This window comes from Numida meleagris, chromosome 2 (assembly GCF_002078875.1).
Source record: "Numida meleagris isolate 19003 breed g44 Domestic line chromosome 2, NumMel1.0, whole genome shotgun sequence".
Classification (NCBI taxonomy): Eukaryota; Metazoa; Chordata; class Aves; order Galliformes; family Numididae; genus Numida; species Numida meleagris.
The window spans coordinates 138,894,607-138,921,781 of record NC_034410.1 but is presented as its reverse complement, the minus strand read 5'-3'; the positions used below and the strand labels follow the sequence as shown (position 1 = coordinate 138,921,781).

Sequence of the window (27,175 nt, the reverse complement as noted above, 5' to 3'; positions counted from 1 at the left end):
AAGTACTTTTTTTTTCTTCCAAGTTAAACAGTCTTTCTCATGTCAGAATATTCAGTTGATTCCTATCTGTACAGTTGTACTTACAGTTCCACATTTCTCTGTGAAATAAAGAAATATGCTCATTGTATGGTTAAATGAAATTGGTATTTACAGTTTCAGTTTTATGTTAAATGCGAGGTCTATTTTGTTTCTGCTGGTGCATTTACGGTAAATTGTGGCACAGGCTCCTGATCTCCAACTAGCTGGGTGAGTGAGGGCTTAAAGGTAAAGGATCTGACGACTGTCAAATCTTCTGAAGCATCAGCAAACTCTTGAATCTTGAGCACGTGCTGTTCCTCTTAGTGGAATGGGGGAACTGACAAAGGTGTTATACTTCTCTTCAGATCCTCCAACTTCAAGATGTTTTGAGAACTTGTATTTTAAGGGAAGGTGGCTAAACCATGCAGCTCTGCTGAGCTCAAAATGCCAAATATGGTGTTTGAAAACAGAAATATAACACTGAAAGGAGAGAGAGAATCATAGAAAGTGCGTACACTTGGAACTCTTTTCTATTACTTTAGAGTAATTAACGGAGGAAAAGCTGGTCAGGGTTCTGCGTGGCAAATATGGTAAACTACACTTCAATTAATGCATTGTCTTGGATTGATAATGCTTTAAACCTGTGCCAAATGTTTGCCGTGGGAACAATGGAAGGTGATGTATGAGTGTTTTTTCTCTGCCTTTTCAACTTTAGTTTATCTTCACAAATTAATAATCTTCACTTTAGTCACAATGTATTGTGTGTTAGGACCATCGTTACTGACTGCACGATCTCCGGTTGAAGCTCTGACTACTCGTTTTAGTATCATTTCTTTTGATCTTAAACAGTTTCATTACTCTCCTGAAAGCAGGGAAATGAGAACTTACCTTTCTAGCTGTGTAGAAGCAACTTCTGGGGTTATTTTAATAGTTCCCTGACCAGTAATTCGTAAAATTGCAGGACAGTTTCCTCTTCCAACTGTAAATTTTTGTTTTGGTAATGTAAGTTGGAAAGGAAAAAAAAAAATACTTTGTGTCATTTAAGTGACCAGTCAAGTTCTCAAGTTTTGTTTTCTGTGGAAGCTATCCATACAAATTCTAGCATGTACAGGTTTCCCTGTTTTTATACGACTCTGGATGTGTTGCCTTTTTTTTAAGAAGGTCTTTTAGAATCATCAGGGTTGGAAAAGACCTCCAAGATCATCTAGCCCAACTGTCCACCTGCCACCAATATTTCCCCACTAAACCATGTCCTATAGTAAAACATCTAGACATTTCTTGAACGCATCCAGAGACGGTGACTCTTCCAGCTCGCTGGGGAGCCTGTTCCAGCGCCTCACCACTCTTTCAGAGAAGAAATTGTTCCTAAAATTCAACCTGAACCTCCCCTGGCGCAACTTAAGGCCTCATCCTATCGCTAGTTACGTGGGAGAAGAGGCTGACTCCTACCTTGCCAGAGCCTCCTTTCAGCTTGTTAGAGAGAGCTACAAGGTCTCCTCTGAGCCATTTACTTTCCATACTAAACAGTCCCAGCTTTTCCAGCTGTTCCCCACAAGACTTGTGCTCCAGACCCCTCACCAGCTTTGTTGCCCTTCTCTGGACACGCTGCTGATGGGCTTTCACCTCAAATCTCTGTTGCTGTCTTCTGTGCTTTCTACATTTGGGCCTAAGCAAAGTCAAACACAGGGATGAGTGCAACGTAATGATTCTGAATGTGATTCATTTCTGTACAACAGTGTTGGGTATATAGATTAATGCTAGGTGCTGTTATTCCTAAACGTAATTTAGACAAAGCTTTTTATCTGCAATTACTTGGCTGCATAAAGCTGTGAAACCCACATTTCTATGGGCTCTTGAATGTGCTGCATAAACTGCTAATCACAGAAATGGCAGCTCAAGCTGTTCCAGGTTGTTACCTCAGCAGTGTCAGTAAGCATCTGACCAGAGTAAGGCAGAGAACTGGAGTGCGTGAGGTTGGGTTGGCAGCTCTCAGCTTGTGCAGAATTTAAGGAAACACTCGGACTTCATTTTCCCCGTGGTCCTGAGCCATCCCTGCTACCTGCTTGTGAGCACTTGGAGCCTGCTGTGACACGGTGTGCTCTTGATCTGTGACTCCTGCATTAATAGTAGCAAAGACTGGAAAAACTTGTAAAGATAACATTAAGTCCCTGCTTAAAAACTGCCCTATCTGGCAGTAAGAGTTGTTTTTCCACAGCATTTCTGCAAACTGTCTTGCATAGGGTACTCTGATTATTTTTTTCTTGAGATTTTTTTTCCATGTGTTTGTCGGGACCAAACATCAGTAGCTCTGTGCATGCCCTCACATCAGCCCCTGCTGTTGTGCTGTGTGGTAGTGCCCAGCTGCTAGAGTCATGCACGCCCACAGCGGTGCCTTTCCTCACATGGCACCAGACATTATTCTTTGCCCAGCACCAGGAGATCACATAGTTCCTATGGAAGCAGATGTTTCCGTGAGCTGTCTGCTCTGCAGTACCTGCTGCTGTTCTGCCTCTTCCCATCCAGAATTGCTCTTGAGCTCCAACTCCTGGCACTTCTCCCCCTTGTTGCTGAAGGGGCAGCATGCAGGAGCGGCTGTCAGGGAGAAGCTGGAGTGTGGAAGCTGCTGAGCGGGAGAGCAGCACTGCTGGGCTGTGCAGGGAAAGCATGGGGTTGGGAGACGAGAGGGTCTCTGGGGGATTTGAATATAGCTTTTGGTAAAATAAAATCCTGCATGCTGCTTCAAGTAGTAATGAAGTTTGAATTGATGAAAGTGCTGACTTGTGAGTTGGTCCCGTGGAAGTACAACAAGTTTTTGGTTTAATGAAATAATCAGTCATGCTTGAAAAAAGCCTATTCTCTGGTACTGAATAAGAAGCAACTTCTACTGTAGTATAGCAGGGTAGAAGGATCCAAGTATTTGAGTGCTGAATGAGATTACGCATGTTGTAATTGTGTAAGTGGTCATTCAGCCACAAGAACTTCGAGATACAGTTGTGAGGCAGGGACCCGTGCTGCTCTGCTCAGTGATATACCAAGCAGCATGTGAGTATAAGACCTTATGGCTTCCATTCAGGGGTTTGTAACCAAATTGTCAGGAACTGGTGACTTTATAAAGCTCTTTGGCAGGAGGAGCCATGATTTAAACTGAACCATGGATTGGCTTGGAAGAGACCTTACAGATTATCTGTTTCCAACCCCAGAATAGGGCAGTTCAAAAAAAAAAAAAAAAAATTGTTGAGACAAATCCAGTGCTTTTACAAAGTGAGTAGGGTGTCCTGGATACCTTTTTAGATTTTTTTCCCTCAAGAAAATAAATTACTACTTTATGCAACAACACTTGCAGGGAAAACAAAAACATTAATTTCCAAGGCACCTGCTCATTTTGCCTTTGACACAAATTGGCGAAAATTCTCATTGATAACATTACTCTTTTTTTTTTAATTTTTGAACTGTTGCAGCAGACTTGCTTCAGGATGGAAGTAAGATCATTTGATTTATCAGTTAAATTTTGCGTAATGACTTCCTACTGATCCTTACACTCCTTGTCTTCTCTTAATGGTCCTGTTGGGGGTACAGGATTCTCTTGTGGGAAAAGGGGAGGAACTTTTGGTGATAGTTTTCATAAAACTAAAATCATCCCAAAGCCTCTGTACTGCAGAGCTCTTCCCTTTCCCTCCCCCCTTCTCAAGCTGGGGCAAATAAGTACTTCTATGGCTTTTTTTGATTAGAAGTTTCACTGCAGAGCAGTGTGTTTTTGTGCTAAATGCTCATTAGTCAGGATTATGTAATCTAAAAGGAGCTGCTGATAGCTGAAGTAGTACAAATGAACATTGGATATTTCATACCTCTTCAGCTGGATCTGCAGATGTCATTGACGTGATGATAATTTTATATTTCTAAACCAAGTCTCTTTGAAAACAATTTGTAAACCAATTTCTAAAAACAGATGCACTGCAGAACGTAGTTGACTTTGCTATTTGAACAAACAGAATTAAGGTACGAAATAGGAGGGTTGTTCCTTACAAGAACCCCAGTGTGAAATATTGACAGGGTGGATTCTGGTAGCAGGAGCAATGCCTGTAATAGGAGCTGAAGTGGGTTTTCTGGAGGCAGGTTAAGTGAAAACACTTAAATGTTTACGTTTGCTGAAATCCCTGAAACAGAAGAAGCCTGCCAAACCTCACATGGAACAGATTTACGTAATACCACAATGGAAAGGTGTTCATTTTGGCTAGTTTATCATGCAGTTACTGCAGTATAAAAAGGTGGATGTTTGTATAAACCTATTCCAAATGAACCAAAAGACACCTGCAGTAGATCTCAATGGAACATTCCCATAGGAAATGCTGTTCTGTTGTACTATGCAAGACTAAATTTCTAAGCCAGAAACTTTACTTAGATTTCTTACTTGAAAATTATCTTAGAGTAAGTTCTAAAAGGTAAATACTGTTACTGACCATATTTGTCTTTAACGAGTGAAAACTACTCATGAACCATTTTTTCCTATATGCAGTACATGATACTGTGTATGAACTGAGACCTACTTTTCTATGCTGCAAATAAATGTAAGTCAGCTCAGTAATGCTGAGATGTAATGCTCTATTTCTGATGCTTGTGATCACGGATAGCTAATTACTTTACTGACTCACAGAAGAGTTTGTCAGGATGCCTCTTTATTTGCTTGTACTGTCAGTTCCATAAAATTACAAGTGCTTTGTTTTATTTGGATTCCTAAAGAACTGCATTTGTTCCTTGGCATCACAGGATTAACATCGATTTACCTCTTGCACTGACTGGTGTAATTTAAGTGCTGTGTATTGTTTAGTTTTAATGGTATTCTTCTGTTTGTTCAGATTCTGAAGACAGGCTGCTGCATTGGTAACCTGGGGAAGAGGAGTTCTCCGTTAAGATTGCAAGAAGATACTACCAACTGGTAAACCTTTTTTTTAGATGTCTGCTTGTCAATTATTTGTGTTTTCTATAATATCCTAGGACAAGAGGTACAAATTACTTTGATGTATTGAAAGCAGAAAGTAGTCCATGAAATAATCCTTCTGTGCTTAATTGTAGCTTACCAGACAAAAGGCACAATATTGGTGGAGAGCATGCAGATATTCAAATAAAATGCAAAGTGACTCAACTCCTGCTCTTCCAGTAGTAGAGGAAAAAGAGGAGTCTTTTGTCTGTGGTGGGATGTTAAACATTGTCTTTTTTGTATTTTCCACTGAGGCGAATACAATGTGTCTGTACTTTTTTTTTTACCAGAGCTATTTACTTGAAGTGTGATAGTGCAAACACTGAGACTTCAAATCTAATGCTCCAGAGCTTTGAGAGAGAGGAAAAAAAGAAGACTTTAAAGAAAGCTGATTTAGAAGCTGAACATGCTAAGCATGCTAATTGAAATTTCCAGGTGCTTTGAAAATGACATTAGAAAATGTCATTAGTGTTTTTTAAATGATTTGAAGGGTGTTCAATGAGGCAACGTTTTTACTGGAAATGACACATGATAATGTAACTGACGATGTACCATAATTCGCAGGCATTTAAAACTACGTGCAGGTTACCTGTGGTTCAGGACAGTAAAAGAATCACTGATGAAGAGCTATAACCTCTTGCTAACAGTTTGTCAACCCATAAGTTAAGGGGTTGAGCCATGCTGTTATAAGCCAGTCATAAAGAAACCAGAGAATTTAGGACGTGGGTGTGACTTAACATAGCTAAATCACATATGCATCCAGAGGATGTACTAGGTCTACATCTCGCTTCTCAAATACTCAGTGAATGAAGTAATAGTCTTTAGTATGGGGGAAACGTCCACGAGATGTAAACTACACCTGCATTCAATTTTCCTCCAACTACCACTTCCTATATACCTTCTATACAAGTTTAATCCTACTTTTTGAGCTATAGGGCTGAGTAAACCCAAAGACATTTCTCATCTCAGCATGGGGTGAGCAGCTGGATCCAGGGATGAATGTGAAAAGAAGCAGTATCTTAGCCAGTAAGGAAACATTAAGCTTCTGTGACCCAAATATTTACAGATGCTTTATTCAGCTTCCTGCACCAGTTAATTTACCTAAATTTTATAAACAATTGAGGGTAATATAAAGTTGTGTTGTGTACTTTTTGCTAATAACCAGGGTTGACTGAGCATATTTCATCCTGTTGCTCTACTGATCTTATATGCCTTTAAAAGTTTGATATCATTAATATATGTCCATCTGATGGAAATGACATACTGAAAACATTTGACTTCATATAGTTCTTTTTTGTATAAAGATGGTTTGCATGTTACAGCTATTTGTGAGCTATACTTTCAAGAGCTTTTGTGCCTAGCTCTGTGTTTAAAAAAAAAAAAACGTAGCCTCAGACATTAAAATGTGTATGAAACTTCTTCCCATATTCTCAGTTTAAAACGGCTTTGTGCCTTCAGTTTACCGCAGAAGGTACATGTGGTTGTAGCATGTCACAGCTTGACACGCTGAAACACTGTATTATTACCACCAGTTTTGAACTGTACTGCTACTATCTGATAATCATTGAGCCAGCAGTGCATTCTTGCAGCCAGAAAGGCCAGCTGTAACCTGGGTTGCATCAAAAGTGGGGTGGCCAAAAGCAAAGTGAGGGAGGTATCTGTCTTGCTCTGCTTTGCACTCATGAGGGCACCTGGAGTACTCTGTCCAGGCCTGGGGCCCCCGCTGCAGGAAGGATGTGGAGCTTTTAGGAAGGGGCGAGAGGAGGGCTGTGGAGATAGTTAGAGGGCTGAAGCACTTCTCCTATGAAGAAAGGCTGAGTGAACTGGGTTTGTTCAGCCTGTAGAAGAGAAGACTCTGGGGAGACCTCATTGCAGTCTTTCCAGTGCAATGAAAGGAACTTACAATCAGGAGGAGACCAACTCTTTACATGGACTGAAAGCACTAGGACAAGGGGGGATAGTTTTAAACTAAAAGAGAGGAGATTTCAATTAAATTTCAGGAGGAATTTCCTAAGAGTGGTGATACACTGGAGCAGGTCTTCCAGTTAAATTGTGGATGCCTCTTGCCTAGAGGCATTTAAGGCCAGGTTGGATGGGATCCTGGGCAGCCTGGTCTAGTGGCTGGCAGCCTTGCCCACAGCTTGTGAGTTGGAGCTAGATGATCTTTAAGGTCCCCTCCAACCTAAGCTATTCTATGATATGAACAAATTATGCATGTCTGCCTAAATTTGAGTGCATAGCTCGCCATATACAGCGAACTGAAAAGCTTACTGGCCTAGCAGTGAGGGGATTGCTAGAGGCCATCTGTCCATTTTCTTACTTCTGCTTCCCTTCCCACCCCCTCACTCCCATCTCTTACCAAGAGAACTTAAAACAGGATGGCTGTGCTGAGTGAAGCTGCCTGGTTCTAGAATGGAGCTCTTTGTCTATGGCTGTGGTAAAACAGTCTTCTTCCTTCAGTATTTCCTTTAGGACCAAGCAGGATTTATTAGCTCAGGGGTAGTGCTGCGCAAACTTGATTTCACTGTTTCCAGCATTAACTTTAGTCTGGGAGGGTAGTGGGTGAGAACATGCTGAGCTGTAGCACATTTTAGACCTGACCCGGTTCTCAGCTCGGCCCCCGGCTCTGGGAATATGCTGAAGAGAGAATGCGATTTACAACCACCACGTTCCTTGGGCAAGAGTGTCTTTGTCTTGCTGGATCTTGGTGCTGAGATACCCGCAGCTGACTGAATATTTCTTAGTGTGGTGCATTCCAAGTGGCTCTATGAGAGGCACATGTGCCTATTTTATCCAGATATTGTTCTAGATACACGTTTTCTTTTGGCTGTATTTTAGAAGCCCATTATCACAGACTCTAAAGGACGTATAACATGATAGTGGTTGCCTTATTTTTCTGGCGATAGTTTCTTCAGAATGTTACCTCGTAAAGGATTATTTTTTCTGAGTATCAATTGTTCTGAATAGAAGATAGATATCAAGATTTTTCTGAAGTAGAACCTCTGATAATTATTCATTCTTAATTTATAGCTGTGTTCTCTCACCTGCAGCTTGAATTTGTTTATGTGCTTGAAAATTTGCATATCTTTCTGTGCAGCTTAGAATGGTTCCCCTGTAATTACAGTGGAATGACAATGGGGAGGTGTTTTGAGCAGTGTTCAGTGTGTTGTGGAGTCTGCCCCAGCACTGATATTGTGCTGTTTGTGGATTAACAGGTTCAGCGTTTATGTTAATTTTAATAAATTTGGAAACACCTTTAGTATTATGTTTGCAAAGTGGAAGCAAATGCATACGTGTCGCCTTAGTATTAATTTTGAGAACACTTTCTTGTGGCTTGTATAGCTCTTACGAGAGTAGCATTTGTCTGGCTGACATAATTTCATATGTTCTGCTTGCTTGTGGGTAATGTTAAAATGTCTTCAGTAATTATTTCTGTTGTTTAGTTTAAATCTCATAATATCGCAGAATCATAGGTGTTGGAAGGGACCTCTGGAGTTGAATCTCCCCCCCCCCCCCCCACCGCTAAAGCATGTTTCCTCCAGTAGGTTGAGCAGGAAAACCCTGGGCTTGAAAAGAACTGAGGAAGTTTTTCTAGTTGTCCCAGTACCTGTGTGCCTCCAAAAGGTTAGTAGTGAAGGATGTGATCCAGAAGCTGGATTTTGTTGAGTTCAGCTGTAGTGTTATAGACTTCTGTGTGTCTGACTGTCAGGAAGTTTACGCTAAACTTAAATGTGCTGCTAGAGATAGAAAACAATGTTCTGTTCTGTTTTGGTCAGTGCCAAATGTTTCCTTGATTAAACAAGGAAATAGGTGTTTAAAAAAAAAAATCTGGAGCTATTAATGCATTCGTTCAGAAGGTTTTCCATTTCAGGAAAACATCATGTAAGGAATTTAGAGATAGTGAAGTTACGAGTGCTTGTGAGTAGCATGAAAAGCTTTCACGGCAGAGCTACCGGATCGCAGCAGTAGGATAATGTGAGAAGCGCCAGGGTGAAAGAATAATCCATCAGAATGAAGTCGTATACTGTAAATACATGAAGAAAAATGAATGTCTGATGACTGAAGCCACCTTTACTTCCCATTTGAGCCACAAGTTTTTAAAAAAATCTCCGTTGGTAGTGTTGCTCTGAAGGTATTGTGGTAGGTTTGCTTAAAATTGTTTGCAGTTCGTCTGAGCTCAAATTGAATTGTTGTCTGTGTGATGGTGGGTTTGTTGAATTTTTTCCAAGAAAATGGTGGTGAGGTACACACATCTTTTATGTTATCCCTTACTTAGAAAATATTTTGGTGGAATTCCTTTCAGCCTAACTGAGCTTGTTTGTCTGCTGGATTTTATCTTAGGGCTTGTTTAATGTGGCTTGTTTAATATGGCTGGCTGCAATAGCATGGAAATAGATTGAAGGCTCAAACGCTTGTGTGCAATCTTGTTGTTAAAGTCTTACCAGGTACCCATCAGCGATGAATGTTAAAAGTCTGCCTGTGCTGATGCAGCATAATGTGGTATCTTTTCTCCTACAGTGGATGTACCATTATTTAAAACCTTGAATGAAGATGGCAGTAACCTGCAAATGATCGGTGACAGGTTTCTGACTCATCAAGCGTAGAGCTGTTCCAGAATACTCTGACTTTACATGTAGCAGTCTTGCTGTAGCACTTAGCAGAGTAAGCTGAAAAAGAAGTGAGTTTTGAATCTGAATTAAAGGCTTGTGTAGCACGGCCCGTGTTCTGCTGGAGCCTCAAGCTGTGCTGTTTTGTTTATGAAGGTGAAGCTGCTGTTTTTCTTCACCTGTAAATAATCACTCAGGACAACACCAACTGTTTAGTTCTGTTTGTTCAATGAACTTTCAAACCGAAGTCATTAATTTAAGGGTTGTTTTGACTTCTCAAAAAGTTGCTTTTAAACAGACCTGCAAAATATGTAAACTTTTTTCAGGCCAAATGTTGCTCTAATGAAAAGCTGTTTGTTGAGGCTGGTGATGGAGATCTCACATTACATTTTATAGGGTCTTTTCTGTTAGGTTGATGTCAGATGCTGCTTTTTTCACTTCCTGACTTATAGGAGGACTTTTAGATGCTTGTTAAATGAAATTTTTAGTTTTTAGGTTAGCTGGATTCCTAACGTATATTCCTTCTGACTGGGTTAATGCTCAGCCTACTGCCTGGCCACAGCTGCAGCTTTTTTCCTCCTTTTATCTCATCTTGGAAGTAGTTTTGGAAATTACTGAGCAGAAATGTTTTGCTCAGTATCATTAAATTACAGTGCAGCAATTATGACCCTGTCCTATGGCTCCTTGTTTTTATCCCTGTCTATTAGATAAAGCTGTTTAATGCCGTAGCAGTCCTTACAAGCTAGGCCCAGACTTCAGTGCTCCCATATTCTGTCTTATGTTTGTTACCTTCCATTATGCAACTTCTGTGCATGCTTTCATCTTAAATGCTGCTCAGTAAACATTTGAGGTCACAGGTTAAAACGATCTGATTAGATTCTTCCTTTCTGGACAGATGTGATTGATATGGTTGCTTTGAGTATTCTCATTTATCAGTTTTCACTGGCATATGATCACCCATGTTTTTCTTTTTATTGGAGTAATCCTGATCTTCTGTTAGTAGAATATTACTGTTTAGCTGATAAGCTTCCTTTATTTTTAATTTTAGCTGTAAGAGTTGTTACAGCTCTTTCAGTACAGAAGATGAGGTGGAACTGCAGGCGGAGCTGAGCAGACCAGAGGTGCTTTCAGGACTCTCAGCACGGTGCAGCAGCTGCTCTGGCAGAGCTGCTGTGGCCATTGCCAGCACCACAGACTGCACTTCCAGGGCTTTGCCATTCGGTCGGGCTCCTGCGTGGTGTTGCCTCTGGCTTGTGCGTGAGAGTAGCTTCTGACAGCAGTGTCTACTGAGCATTGCTTAGTGGGCAGTACTGGAGAGTTTGGGGACGAGTTAAAGCGAGCTTCTTAGGTATCCCCTTGAGTCTGAGGAAAGCATGTGGCACAGTTTACTGCTGCTAGTTTTTATTGGAATGACTTTCAAGATTAAAGTGTGTTTTCTTTTAATCTGGAATAAATAAATCCATTGCATCCGAGCAGCAGAGAATGCTGCCTTCGGTACTTCTGTAGTTCCAGCCTAATCTGCTCTGGTCTGAATTCATCCTGCGGATCTACCTGCTGGGGCACTTTCTAGAAGTTCAGCTCTCAATTTCTAATACTGTTGAGAATTATGAATTAAAATTCATTTAAAAAAAAAATCAGTAAAAAGATGTTGTGAAGTCGTTCTGTTTCCTTTCATGATAGAAGTTCCCTTCTGCTGATGTGGTCCTAGTGTAGTTCTATACTTAGGGTAAACCACTTTCTTCAGAAGTCTAGATGATTTTAAAAAAAAAAAAGGGGGGGGTCCCTTCTGTTGAAGTGTTACTGAATGGAGCTAGGGGTTTTTGGATTGCTTAGAGCTGATAACATGCTACCAATAAATAATTTCGAAAGGAAAGGCCCTTTTGACCTTTTCTTGTCTTAATGTTTTCATTATGCAAGCATATGAGTGTCGCTGCAAACTTCCTGGGACAGAGTACGGTTTTGTTTCTGTTACTGTGATACTAGTGAGTCAGAACTCTCTCTTAAACTGTCACATTTAAAAAACGAAAACTGTATCATTTGTATGGCTCACATAGAGAGCTGCTGAATCACTTGGCTGGTATTCAGGAACACTTAACAAATGGGTGTTAATGGTATAACTTCAAAGGAAGCATTAATTGCAGAAAAATAGCAATGTTAAGTAGCTATAGGGAAGTTAGATGTGCAGTAGATAGCAGGCAGCAACATCACTTAATGTTATAAAGGTACTGAATACCTTGAATTCTTTTCTGGGAGGGAAAATATGAATGCTAGATATCTCTTCAAAATTCTGCTTGCGTGTAATATGTGGTACTACAACTTCAGGATTTAAACTTAGGGAAGTTCAAAAGAAATACAGGACATAATATGCCACCAGAAAAAGCACTTCAGTTGTTAGTATAATTGACTATTAGACACAGGACTTGCTTCAGTACTCAACTACGTGCCTTTTTTTAACCTCCCCTTTTCCCTTCTTGCAGTATAACATACAGATGCTCAACCTGGAATATAACAGTTCCTGTGACCTACACCATGCTCCCCCACACCCAACTCAATTTTTTTCTCTAAAAGTCCAATCTCTGTTTTCCTAAAAGCCCTGACTTGGCTTTCTCAACGTCTAATATTGAATATCCTCACTTGCTTAGAGAAGTGCTAAGGGTTGTTTAGGAATTTAACTTTTTCATTTGGGTAAAAGATCCTTTGTACTCGGACTTGAACTTAGTTTTATTTTCCTATGTAGAACTTTTTACGTGATGTGGAAATGAAGTGTGGGGTAGTTCATTTTACTGTTACTACTAAGTCAAAGTGGGAAGCATACTTGTAAATGGAGGAAATACTAAATTTCATACTAAATGTTAGTCTTGTATGTATGTAAATATATCGTTATGCTGTACACCTCAATTGTCTGCTAATCTTCCCTTTTTGGCTGAAAAGTTTTATGTATTTAACATTGAACCCCGCCCTTCTGAATCTATAGTGCAGCACTTCAACTTCCTCGAAATATTTGATTCAAAGCAAACCAGCTCTTTGCAACGCTACTTGAAGCCAAGTCTTTGGACTAAGCCTTAAGGAAGCTGAGGTGCTGCGTAATCAACTACGCTTCTAGATGAGCGTGTGAGCCTGAGCTTAATCTGTAGATGTTTGGATGAAGTGCTCAATGCTAATATGGTTGCACAGCCTATCAGTTATGTTGGCATTAATTCTTTTTTTTTTTCTCAGTGAAGAGAGGACAAAAAGTGTTTCACATGCTTTTGGCAGGTGCCTAGCACAGTCCAAGAAAGCTTTCATATCAGACTACTATCTCTGTCATGAAATTATAGAATGGTTTGGGTTGGAAGGGACCTTTAAGATCATCTCGTTCCACCCCCCCGCTATAGGCAGGGGCACCTTCCTCTAGACCAGGTTGCTTAAAGCCCCATCCAGCCTGGCCTTGAAATATGCTTCATACAGATGTGAGAGTAGCAAGTAATACGTAGTAGTGTCAAACAGTAGTGAGAAATGTTGTGTGTTTGTGAAGGGCTTAGTATAACTCGTGGACTGTAAAGATCCAGGTTAGCATTAAAGGGATAATAGAGAAGGAACAGAGAAAAAAGATCCCAACTGCTTTCAAGAGCCTGAGGTCAGAAAGGTGCTTTTATAGCAGGCAACTACTGGGTTTGCTTTGTTAGAAGAACCAATATAAAAATGTAGCAGTGATGGACTACAACTGCAGATTGCCGTGCAGTTTCAGCAGAATCTTTTTAGCATCATGTTCATGTTTTTAGCAGAGTTCGTGTCCACCTAACATTGAATCTGGGTTCATCTGCAGATGCTCTGAAACTTTTTGAAACGTGATCTTAGCTGTGATTGATTTTCTACAGCGTAGCCATCTGTTATTTTTACTGAGGTAAAAATCACGTTTTATTGCTAAAAATTTCTAACTGTTCTTTTTTTAATACCCACAACATGTGGGATGTATTTGACTTGCAGTTCTGTATTGAACTGCGTTTGTTTTCATATTTTTGATGTATACTTCCAGTTCTAAGAGAAACCAGTTTTTGGAGTTAATTTCAAGCTTGTAACTGAAGCAGTAGAGCAGGAGTGTGTGCATAATGCCTGAGCAATGCTGTCTTCAAGCTAGGTCCTATTCTGGTCACTGTGATGGGTAGCTTACGTTCCTGGACTGAGAATATGCCTACCGCAGTCCACCTCTGGCTTGCACAAAGCCCCAGCAGGCAATACATAGCAAGGGAAAATCCCAGTGTGATCTTGAACTTCAAATGAGTAATTTCAACGTTTTTCTCTGTGAAGGTAGCAAAGTGGATTGTTCTCTGAAAAACGCTAAAGCCTGGGTGCCTTGTGCTTCGTCTAAGTACGGGAATTCTGTGTGAGCTTTCTTTGATTGTGCTTTAAGCTTTATGGCTTTATGAGGTAATAGTTTTCTGAATTTTTTCACTACCTATTGTATAGTAAATGCCTTATCTTTTGCCTGTTAGTATTTTTCTGTATCAGTCTTAAATCCAAACCTTGAGAATCACGGTCAGATGAGAGCTCATGTATCATCTCCACTAAGTGGGAGAATGGAAGTGATGCCTTCTGAAGCTGACAGCTGGCAGTTCTTTATTCAGGTACTCTTTCGTCTGAACTGAGGTGCATCTGAAGTACAAATTTAATCGCGTAAGGAATCCATCACACCTTTAATCTGATGTCCTGCCATTTTAATGGATGTTCAGTGATGATTCCCCTCTGACTACTAGAGATGTACAAATCTAGTCCTTACTAATTTAGACTGTGCTTTATTGTATAGCTTCATGCAAACATTAAAACTTTAAGTATTGCATGATACTTGATTTTCGCACTGTACAATTTCATAACTGTCAGCTTGCCAGTATAAACAAAGTTCATGACATCAAATGTACTCAGTCTGTTTTGCATGAAGGCATACTGACTGATACTAAATTAGGATCTGAGGATGCTGGTGCACGTCCAGGTGAACAAGAAAGCCAGTGGGATCCTGGCAGAAATAACATGGCCAGCAGGACTAGGGAGGGGATTGTCACCTTGTATGTGACACTAGTGTGACCATACCTTGCATTTGTATTTGGTTTTGGGCCTCTCACTACAAGAAGAATGTGGAGCTGCTTGAGAATATGCAGTGTGGTGAAGCAGCTGGGAACAAGAATTAGGAGAAGCAGCTGGGGGAACTGAAGCTGCTTAGTCTGGAGAAAAGAAGGCTGAGGTGAGAGCTTATTGCTCTCTACAGGTAACTGAACAGAGGTTGCAGTAAGGAGGGTATCTGGATTTGAGGAAATGCCCTTGAGTTCTGCCAGAGGGGGTTTAAATTGGATTTTGGGAAGAATTTATTCATGGAGGAGGTGTGCAAGCATTGGAATGGGCTTCCCAGGGAAGTGATGAAGTCCCCATCCCTGGAGGTATGTAAGAGGCCTGTGAATGTGGCACTAAGGGACACGGTTAGCGATGGGACTCCATAGGTCAGGTTGACGGTAGAATTTGGTGATATAGAAGGTCTGTTGCAAGCTATGAGACTCTCTAATTTTGTGAAAAATATGGGAATCCAGTTATTGGATTCCTGTGCTAGCATCTTTTTGTCTGTTATTTAGTACTGATCTAATAGAGTTAGAGCTTTGCTAGTTGTTTCCCTTTTGCCTAATGACTCTAAATGTCTGTCCTTCTGCCTTCCTTATTGTAAGAGTCCTGGAAAGACCGTGTGTGTTAATAATCAGCTTTCACTTGTTTCTCTTGAAGCCTTCAGGACAAGCTATCTGAGCATTGGCACACTTTTCTTAAGAGCGTTAAGTGCTCATGATTCTAAATGCAATATTCTGTGTGGAAAGAATTGATCAGCTCTTTACATCTTGATTTTCTAATAATTGCACCAGTTGGAAGCTTAGAGGCATGTGTATAACAATCAGCTAACTCTTTTAGGAAACTTTTTAAAAAAAAAATCCCTGCCTTTGCTGCTGTAGTGTTTGTTTTTTTACTGTTACTTTCATATTTACTTGTATAGTGTAGTCATTCTGATGAGTTTGGACTTGTCCTGATTGCTAATAGCTCAGTGAACTTAATTAACTTTCAGCCAAAATCATCTTAACCAGTGTTCTTGACTACACAAAAATCTGTTTTCAGGTAGAAACTTCTGTGTTGTTAAATGTTAGCATTCTTTTTCTATTTGATTTTTACATCAGTTTTCTCTTATTTCAGGAAATTAGCTTTTTGAAGTCATTTTTTGTTGGGTGTGAGTGGTTTTGATTTCTGTTAACATGAATTGTGTTCAGCTCTGACCTGTACATAATGAATGTCTGCCAGTTTTGTTTTTTGTTGCTTTGTCTTTGTTGTAGGAATTCAGCAGTCTACAGTCATGGGGAGGGGAAAAAAAGATTTGTAAAGTTACTTAGAGTAAGTGGAATTTAGGGGAATCTAAATCCAATTTTTTTCCACTGATATTGTATTGTGGCTTTGACCTTCTAGTAATTAAATTTGTTACGGCATGTGTTCTTTCAAATTAACTATCACCAGCAGCCTATTTTCCTAGAAACAAGTTATTTGCCAGATGACTGTGTTCCTTATTTATATGCCTACAGATTGAAAGTTGTGTTTAAAAAATGAGAATGCAGAATTGTTCTAAAGTCAAAGTGGTATATGGGTCCAGAACCATAATTATGAAGTAGATTCTGAAGAATAGTGCAATGTCTGAAACAGATGCATGTTTGCTTTTGCAGGACTGCTTAGCATTACACTGAAGATTTTGGTGCAAAAGAATGTATTTTCATAATCTGTTTTTCTTTTGAAACAGAGTGGAGGACAAGAACAGAGTGCAGCACTGGCTGTAGGTAAGAACTGAAAGTTAACCTGCTTGAAAACTCTCCTGAATGAAAATCATATTATATGGGCAGGAAAATGAACTGTGCTGAATATTAGTAGTTTTCAAGTACTTATTTTCGCCAAGCTGTAGAAGCTACTTCTGCAAAATTGTCATGTTTTCTTGAAAGACTTTCATTTTTAGCCTAATATGTAATCATAGAATCACCAAGGTTGGAAAAGACCTCTAAGTTCATCCAGTCCAACCATCGGCTTATCACCAATATTTCCTACTAAACCATGTCCCTCAGTACAACATCTAAACACTTCTTGAACACCTCCAGGGACGGTGACTCCACCACTCCCCTGGGCAGCCCATTCCAGCACCTGACCACCCTTTCAGAGAAGAAGTTTTTCATAATGTCCAACTTGAATCTCCCCTGGTGCAACTTGAGGCCATTCTCTCTAGTCCTATTGCTAGTTATGTGGGAGAAGAGGCCAACTCCCACCTCACCAGAACCTCCCTGAGAGAGTTGTGGAGAGCGATAAGGTCGCCCTTGAGCCTCCTTCAGACTGAACAATCCCAGTTCCCTCAGCTGCTCCTCATAAGGCCTGTGCTCCAGACCCTTCACCAGCTTTGCCCTTCTCTGAATACATTCCAGGGCTTCAATGTCTTTCTTGTAGTGAGAGGCCCAAAACTGAATGTGGTACTTGAGGTGCAGCTTCACTGGCGCTGAGTACAGAGGGGCAGTCACCTCCCTGCTCCTGCTGGCTGTGCTATTTCTGATACAAGCCAGGATGCCGTTGGCCTTCTTGGCCACCTGGGTGCACTGCTGGCTCATGTTCAGTCAAGCGTCGACCAATATTCCCAGGTCTGTTTCTTCTACCCAGTCTTTCAGCCACTCTGCTCCTGGCTTGTAGTGTTGCCTGGGGTTGTTTTGGCCATATGTATGTCTCTGTGGTTGAAGATGCTAAATATGTTGCAAGTGTTCAGATTTTTGCTCCTACAGTACCTCACCACACAGTGTAGTAACGATTTGAAGAATCTTCTCTGTAGCAATGTGAGGAAATCTCATTGTTTCAAAAAAGGGATTTCTAGCGTGTAGTTCAGTGACATTTGCGATGAGTCAAGGGGGAAGAGTTTGGGACTAAAAGAGGGAAGATTTAGACTAGATGTTAGGAGGAAATTCTTTGTTCAGAGTGGTGAGGTGCTGGCACAGGCTGCCCAGAGGAGCTGTGGATGCCCCATCCCTGGAGGCGTTCAAGGCCAGTTTGGATGGGGCCCCCAGGCAGCCTGATCTGGTGGAAGGTGTCCCTGCTTATGGCAGAGGGGTTGGAACTGGATGATCTTTAATGTCCTTCCAACACAAGCCATTCTGTTATTTAGAGCTTATCTTGGAAGATCATGTTTAAAGTTCTTGGAAAATTTGAATGCAGAAATAACGTTATTTTTTTCCCAATATTGATTTTTGTCTTTATTAATGTTACTATTTAACTTCAAATCTTTTCTGAACCACATGCCTTAAGCCAGAAACCAGAACTCTGAGGAGGTTTATAAGACTGAAGTGGTGGCATATGCTCATGAAGGTTTTTCCCTTACATTGTTTTATTATTTCCACTTATCATGTAAGCTACTTCATGGAGGTTTGTATTATACTCCATGTTTATTGTGCTGTGCCAGCATAGCTATCTGTCACATTGGAAAGGTAGTGCTACCAAATGTGAATTAGGATTTATTTACCTTACACTTCTGATGAGTCAGCAAAAAGCTCGCAGAATTCTGAGATGATTACATTGATTTGTCATCAATTCTGTTGACAATAGTGGACAACATTTGAGTTCCACATCCAAAACTTTTGATGACCCATTGAGAAATGAAGAATATAAGCTACTATATATGTCACTGAAATAATTGCCCCTGATTTTCATACCTGATCCATATATTGAAATAATTGTTTTGCAAAATCGCTGATTGTATTGAGATTTGTATCGTTTTTTTGTTGTAGCTTTTAGGAGAGATCATGATGATGCTAGGTCAAACAGTCCCTCTGGCCAACTGTCTTGCCTCTTTAGAGTTACAGAATGAGTCTAGGATCTGGGCAGGCAGTAATATTTTCACAGCCTGCAAGGAATGTTGCAGATGGGTGGAAGAACATTTAGTACTAGCAGTAGCAGCAGGTTCACTTGGTAGCATTTACATCCAAAGTCATGGATAAGGATGTTAGCAAAGCTGCACTTTCAACCATTGCAAACCTTTAGAGCATTTGTATGTTTGCAAAGTGTACTGTGTAAAAGTCACAAAATCCAGTCAGACCATGGGTCTGTCTGGCCAAGTAAACTTTCCCCAGGAATCACCCTTTTATTTCCTCCTGGATGTGTGCTCTTGCTTTTGTTCATTTTTTTTCACACTTACTTATTCCTCTACTAGGATGGTGCTTCAGCTGCTCAGGAAGGTGAGCATCTCACAAAGCTAGCAAAGCTCAGGGGGTGCTGCTGGGAATGGTACTGCCTGCAGGAGGAAGGCTGTCCAGAGAACAGCTACAGCATATGGCAAGAAACTTCTATTTTCTTTGATCCAACAATATTTTTGGTGTTGAAGGGAAATTCCTTACTAACAGAGATGCTGGCACATCAGCAGCCTTAAATCGAGTGTCTTTGACTATTGTTTTAACCTTTTCCAGCTGTGCTGAGACAAAGTGGCTTCCAAATGTTTGACAGCATCTTAAACCAGCTGGGAATCAGCAGTGTAAGGGGTTTGAAGGAACTGGCAGAAGCCCTACCCAAGCAACACTTTGAATGGGAAAACAGCAGTAAGATAACAGTGGTAAAGTTCTAGAGATTGTAGAAAGCTTCAAAGAATGAGACCAACCTAACCATATGGCACTTCCTGAATAAGGTTAAAAGGTGAAGCTGAAAATCTAGTAAAACTTGAACCTTTAATCTAAGCAGATGCTTAGAAACTAGGAGCGTAAACTAGGAGAGAATATATCAGTGACAGTTCTAATGTATAAGTATTTTCAGATCAAGTATTTTTGAGTCAGATGTAATTATTAAATATATTCAGGTTTCTTATGGTTTTCAGTTCAGGATATGTACCTGTTTTCCCTTAAAATTGCTGCAGGCTTCTAGTACCCTCTCCCCGTGAATTCACATGCATAGAGTGAGCCATCAGCTTGTTAGCCTGGTTTCTTCTAGTTTTGTTCAGTGTAACTAGCGCATGTTAGTAGTCTGCATTTTGCACCTTTGTGTTCTCCATATCTCTAGTGATTGTGCAGTTCTGTATTTTTTCCCAATTCAGAATTTTTTTGTTCAGATGAGGATTTAACAGCTAAGCTGTTTCTTTTATCAAAGTCATACCAGAGTTTTGATCGTGTGTGCTCTTTCAGTAACTTTTTCCTGTTCTTCCATATCCTTAAGGAGATTTAAGGACCAGAATTTCCTTGTGTACATTGCTGATTCAATAGTGAGACATAATGATGTTCCCTATTTCTGAACATGTAATTGGTGTTTCTTTTAGCTGCTCATGAGCTTGATTATGTGCAAACCTTATCTAAATTGAACGTGACTCAGAGGTCTCATTCCAGAATTGTAATAGCCGACTTGGAGCTGATAATCTTCAGTATGAAGTTAGAATTGTTTTTCCCTGGATTCATCACTTTATACTTCCACAATTAGGTTTCATTGTCAAGTGACACTAGCCTTGTGAGGTTCTTTTGTGATTTCCTGCTGCATGTTTCCTTGCTATCCTGAGGAGCAGCATCGGTCGCAGACTTTCTCCCTTTGCTGCTCTGGTCCTTCGTTGGTCGTCTGCCAATATATTGGTTTGCTACTTGTAGACCTCCAGTGACTTCTCTCCATTGTGGGAATTTATCACTTTTTCTTTGTCTGTTTATTCTGTTTATTCAGAGATCTTCCCTCTTATCCTACAGTTTCTCTTAATTTGCTTTAAAAGCTCTCTTTTGAGTAATTGAAGCAAATTGGCAATCCAGCTGGTTTGTTAGTTGGATTACTGTTACCTGTTACCTGACTGGTTCGGTTAATTGCACTTTGATACCTTTCCTTATAGCCATATCACTGGAACAGATCTTTTGTAATCTGTAGTCCTCCCCTAAAAGGTTAAATTATTTCTGCATTCTCATAAACCATGGAGGGCCTCCTCTGAAGTACCTACTGATTTTGAGACTTTAGTTCCCTTTCAGTTCAGATCAGAGCGAACGTTTTGTGATGCAAGTTGGTACGAATTTGTAGAATTCACTGGTGCAGGAAGTCAGATCTGCACGTAGCATTCTGCATACTTGTACTGATCTTAGTGGATTGCAGGTTGTATGATATCACCACAAAGTAGAAGACATCCCCCTGCAGACAACTCCGAGGCGTGATTGGAGCGTACAATAGAGATGTACAGCTAAAGAAGTCTGGACCAAATGTGACTTGCATCTTTACGCTCGCTTTCTAATGAGGGGAGAAAGAGAATATCCAGACTCAGCAAAATAGTTGATACTGTTCCTCATGAGGTATTCTGAACTGGCTGGAAGTATCAAGTAAGTGCTGCAGAAAATTGGTCTTTCAAGAATTCTCATGTAATTTTGAACCATGTAGGGATCTTTTTTTTTTTTTTCCAGCCTAAGACTTGTCTGATTTTGTTACTGTTCTGAAAACAGACAGGAAGGGCTATCATTCTGCTAGTCTTTCTCTGTTGTACCATCAGGAACCTGATGTGTTTCATTAGCCTTCCATATTCTGCAAACATACTTTGTCTGATTGGTGTCTTGGAGGAAGAAAGCTCTACAGGCTAATCAGAAAGCTTTCCTGAAGTGCACGGATCTATCTTTCCAGTTATGTGATTTGGAAGGCCAGAGGGCTTCTCTTCCTCCTTGGGAGTTCAGAGCAAGTGTATCACTGAAATGGATTATCAAATTGACAGTCCGCATCAGCTCCATGCACACAAGATTTGCATTTCAGTACTGGCGTGCCCAAAACATCTTTTTGAGATAGAATATGTAATAGAATATTTATATCCATTAGCTTGATGCCTAGGTAATATCATAACGTTGTTAGTGTAGAAGATGTGAGCCAAGGCACTGAAGGGGTGCTGTGCAGTAGTTCAGAGTCGAGCTCAAAACAGAATGTTTAATTTGAACATTACTAAGGAGCAGTGCAACAGAGTGTACTCCTTGCAGCAGTACATTAGATGGCAGTAGTAGCCAGGCAGTTTAGTAGAGCATCAGAGGGAATTCATCCAGCTTGTGTACTGAAGTCTATGGCAGTCTGATTAACATAGATGGGAATTTTGTTACTTTGAGGGAAAAAAAAAACAAACACATTTCCCAATTAAAAACAGGATTGCAGAAGAATGCTTGTTCACCAGTGGTATACTAAAATGTGGTGGATCAGTTCTTTTGGACTTTGAAGTTAGATTGAAAATATCTTAAGTGTTGTCCAGAGGAAAAAAAAAAAAAGTAAAACTTGCAGGCTTGGTGTTTTTGTAGTACTTTTTTTTTTCTATACTGAGATGAAAATCTGGCAGGAGGAGGGCTTAACACACAGATTGTATTTCAGCTGTGTGGGGTTGTCTTCGGTTTGTTTTTTGGGGGGGAAGGAGGGAGAGAAGGTGAAGAAAAGGGAGTTTGGTAGCTCTTGAACTACGTAAACCACAGCCTGGTAGCCTCAATTGGGCCGTGGTAGTCCCAGCTGGTTAAGTGCAGTATTTGGGCCGGAAGGGAATTGCTGGCTCCCAGTCAGGGAAGGCGCTGAGACGGTGTGAGCGCGTTTGTTGGGAGCGTCCCCTCATCTGGCAAATCACATTGTATGGCAGCGACCTCTGTTGGACACGGTGCGGCGCTGCAGAAGACTTCTAAGATTGCAAAGCGGCGTGTGAACTGCACTCGAGTGTAAATAGCTGTAAACAAAGTCTTTTTTTCTTCCTTACAGTTGTAAAGTAAATTAAACTCTGTGTTTCTCAGAATTACGTTTGAAAGCAGTCTGACTTATGTTGAAAAAGGGAAACGCATCTAATGATTTTTTTTTTTTATCTCTAGACTTGCTCTTGGAAGGATTGCTCAGTTACCAAAGAATAAACCAGAGTAGATTATCCAGAGCCGAGTCTCTCCCCTTCTCAGTCCAGTTTGCTTTTAAAATAAGAGTAATGTTTCGAAGCAAATTAGGTCTGACTGTGAAATGTTATGACATGCTTACCTGATAAAATAACGAAGTTATGCAGTATCGGTTGTGCCACTAAAATGTTCCTGAATCAACAAGGCTTTAAGGCTGCTTTTTCTAGAGGGACTGCAGAATCTTCAGTGCCTTTCCCTTGATTTCCTCCAAATGGAAAAATGGACTGAATAAACACTGACCTGACCATATTTTACAATTCTGGTTTCAAGGAATGTGTGCCTTTTTTACTTGACTGTTTTCCCTGGCAGGGCTCCGTTTTCCTGATATAACAGATTTTTAACTCATTTTTGTTCAGAAAATGGGCTTTATTGATGATGTGTGATCTTCAAAAAGTAGCCTCGCTTTCAGCTGAAGTTGATTTGTACCAAATTGTACCAAAGTCACTATAGCCAGAAGACCTGACATCAGGGGCAACTCTGGACACCTTTTAAGTTGTGCTTTTATTAAATAGCCTGAATACTTCCTTACCATATAAAAAAAAAAAACACTTTTGTTTCTTAGTACAAGTTGTTTTACAGTTATCAAACCCCAGAAATTGAGTGGTGTATGTCTTTTTCTGTTTATCAGGGGAAAAAAGTCTGGCTGATTTCACTTCTTAGTGATATGTTGAAGAATCTCCACTAGAGGTCAGGAGTGAAAAGCAGTATGTGGATCTTTGCCTAAGTTTAGACTGAAGTATGCTGCAACAGTTTGTATAAAACAAATGAAATGCTCTCTGATGAAATTGTCCAGTGGTGAATGAAATAGCTTGTCTTATGTAGAACTGGTGACTGGAGTGGCACTTTCCATGTGTTTGATTCAACAGCAAGATCCAGATGTCAGTATCAAACTGATACACTTGATATTAATAACATTACTGTAGCTATGATGAATCTTGAATTGGAGACCATCTTCAAAATCTAGCTCATTTCAAACAACTAGTATCAGACTTCTGAATTTAAACCTAATAATTTTCACTTACTGGTCTTTTTTTTTTTTTCTGGGCTGAGTGATAATGAGTATTACTTCAATAATTATTTATTGTCTGGGCAGTGTTATTTTAGGACTTCGTTTAATGCCAGGTATTTTAATTACTTTAAGCACCATGATCACTAACAGTAGTGGGGATTAGGTTGTGTCAGAAGGTATTTATACTTCCCTGGCACTGGTCAGAGGAGGAATAAATCTGCATTAGACTGGGAAAAACACGTTTGGATCCAAGGAAAATATGAAGACTTTCTGAAAAGAGCGATTCCTGTGGTGTAGTTCACAAGCCTGTTTCCAGCTCTGCAGCCTTTGCTGGCTTTTAAGGTTGAGGGCAGATGTATTCTCAATGACTGCAAGGCTTAACTGCTTCATTGGAGTAGAAAATAACACTTGATCCAATGGGCCATCCGCTTCGCGAGCTCATGCCTTGTTGCTAAGGGCTTTCTTGGATTCCACTATTGCGGGCAGCCACTTATTCGCTGGCTTTTTCCTGTTACTGCCCAGATACTGTAGGCAGAGAATGTTCAGAAAGCCTTGAAACAATTGCTGGGCTGATGGGATTATCGTTCTAGAGAAATAATGCAGGGAGACATCCAGTTAGGTTTTTGTCTGAGGTAGCGCTAAGTCTGTAGCTTCATATGTAGTGCTCAGTGTCATACTGTAATATTATATTTTTCACGTTGCATCATTCACTTAGAAAGATTTTTGGTAAAATTTTAGGTGGGAGTTTTGTACCACGTACATCTGACTGAAAATTTTATATCGGTGTAAGAAAATGTTTGCACTTTGTGTACTTTGCATCTAGTGTTGTGCTTCACTTCCTCCTTTGAACTCCAGAGCACAGATGCAAGGTTTTGACAGGGTACAGTTTTGGTGCTCTGAGCGTTCAGTCTAAAATTCTGTTAAAAGAAGTCATGGGAATAGTGTATCTTTTTCAAAAGGAGAACAGGTATTTTCTTGTAGCAAACATTCCTTGATGCTAGCAATTGTGTTTTTTCTAACATTTGTTTATTTAACTTATTATTAGCTTGGAAGCCTGCTATTTGTCTAATAGAACAAAGCAAAATCCAAAATGTCATGTGATCGTCTTTCTAGTATTTTACATCTGATAATGAGTAAGTTTTCCAGTTGTTAACCAGTTGCAAACAGGTTCTTTGTTAATGTACTCTTTTTCTTTCAGGTGAGAGGGGGGAAATGTCTTTGGTGCTTGCCTGAATTAAGCTGCATTGTGGCTTTCTATTAAATTTCCCCTGGGCTTAGATTAGGAAAAAAAATATTGAAATGTGTCAGAGATGTTTTCAGCATGAAGGGCGTGCGTGCAAGACTTGTTTTGAAAATATGCCTTTGCTTTCCGCTTGTCTGATCATGACACTACACTCAAAATCATACAACCCCACAAGGCTGTAATGGGCCAAATCACTGTAATCAAATGTGGCATTCCGTATGTCTTACTCTGTGCAAGTAGGTCAAGTTTAACCCATGTTCTTGGCTAATGCTCTGATTTCCCACAACCTGTCCACGTGGCTCGCGTGTTGTGCTGGCGCACACAGCGTGCCAGGAGGGTTCTGGGCAGCTTCACAGGGATGCTCAGCTTTTGGACCAAAACGAGGAACGTGGTTTTCTTTTACTCTGATTTTATGATAATAGATTTGTGTCAACAGGAAACTTCAGTTATCTGATCTACTGAATCTTAAACTGCTGGTTTTCCTAATGAGTTACCTTTGACCAATGTGCTTTAAAAAGGTAATAATTAAGACCCCTAAGAGGGGGAAAAGAAATATGCTGGTTTATAACTGAACTTTGTTCTGAATGAGAGTAACAAAACTTGACTGAGCTTGACAGTCTGAAGCTGTGGGTGAAGGTGTTAATGCTCACAAAAGTTACCTCCAGTTCTAGGTTAGCTGCTTGGCACTGCAACAAAGCCAAACTGCAGGATAGGAAGCGCAGTCAGTGGTAGTGCTTGCTGTTGGCTTTGGCCTTTATATAGACTTAAGACTGATTGAGTACGGTTAATGCACAAGAGAGTTCTGTTAAGAACTGTATTACTAAGACCTGTACGTACAGCTTTACATCCCTTTGTATTCCTCCAGCATATCTTGTTGCTGTCATAGTTCAATTTATTCTCATCTTCGATTTCTCTCCTTTTCTGAGAGAGATGGTTCACCAACTGTTGCCATTCGGTAGATCAGTCACATCTTTTGCTTCGATCTGTTTTATATTTGTTGTTTCACACTAGGCTTCGGTACTGGTTAACCATACTCCTAGAAAATAAATGATGTCTCGACATAAGCGAACTTTTCTGGGAGATGAAGGCCGTAGTGAAAGTACTTGTAGGGCAAAACTGAGTCCCTGACCCCTTAACCCCATTTTAGGAAGTGGTAGAGTTTCAATCAGATGGGCTGTTCTGCCGTAGCTATATACTTTTCTGTAACCGTACTAGCTTGCTCCTGATTTGACATTCAGAAGTAATGTTATCCAGTATTTACACCACATGCATGACTCTGTAATCTGGTGTGAGACTGGTTAATATCAAAATAAAGGCAGAACTGCACAGAGGAATTTGAGGTATTGAAAATATTTTCATGGATGGGTGGATGTTGCAGCTTTAGGTGTAGCTTAAGTTCTCTTTAGGCTCTTAATACAATTTACTTTTATTTGCTACTTTTCTGTTAACATTGGAATTGCAGTGCTTCAGGCACTGCTTGAGATTTGGCTCTTGAATCTGAATCTACGGGCTCAGTTGGCATTAGGCACCTTGTAATTAGAATCACAGAATGGCCTGGGTTGAAAAGGACCTCAAAGATCATCGCATTTCAACCCCCTGCTGAGTGCAGGGTCACCAACCACTAGACCAAGCTGCCCAGAGCCACGTCCAGCCTGGCCTTGAACACCTCTAGGGACGGGGCATCCACAACCTCCCTGGGCAACCTGTTCCAGCGCGTCACCACCCTCTGTGTGAAAAACTTCCTCCTAATATCTAACCTACATCTCCCTTGTCCTATCGCTGTCCACCCTCGTGAACAATTGTTTCCCTCCTGTTTATACACTCCCTTCAAGTATTGGAAGGCCACAATGAGGTCTCCCCGGAGCCTTCTCTTCTCTATTGTAGTGCCCTTGTTGAAAGTGTTTAAGAATGGCTCTATTTTAGCATTTTCCAGATTATGAATGTCTTTGTTGAGGTGTGGGCCAAGTGACTCAGTCTTTTGTTTCAGAATACGCTTGTGAGATGCAGAGAAGTAATTCTCTGCTTTCTGGTGCCTTTTGTTTACACAGTGTTGGCACAGAGCTGCTTGGTAAGCTCTGGAATAGAAAGCTGTAGAAAAGCATTTGTTTTGATAATTTTCTTTAAAGATGAGTCTCAACTGAACATCGTAATCTGAAACTTCCTGAAATAAAGGCTGAGATATCTGATCAGACTTCTGAATGAAGTTAAATGACTTTGAAACAGGAGTTGCATTTTCTGATGTTTGAAGGAAGAAGTTGAATGCGCAAAAAGGAGCACATGCAGTGATGAAATTTTATGAGCAGAAACCACTGTAATCAAAGTTGTTTTTTTACAAATCTGGATTTGTACCTGTTGCTTGGTCATTCTGCAGAAGTTGTTAGATTGGTGTTACTGATTTGGCCCTGAGTAATTTTC

The 27,175-nt window shown here is 40.4% G+C and overlaps 1 protein-coding gene across 1 annotated transcript in view; it reads left to right on the top strand.

Moving 5' to 3' along the window:
• FAM49B (family with sequence similarity 49 member B) overlaps positions 1-27,175 on the top strand; it is a 72,098-nt gene that overhangs the window by 25,892 nt on the left and 19,031 nt on the right. Inside the window, 1 exon segment of the mRNA XM_021386315.1 lies at positions 4,872-4,951. Coding sequence (XP_021241990.1) covers positions 4,872-4,951 — 80 coding nt within the window.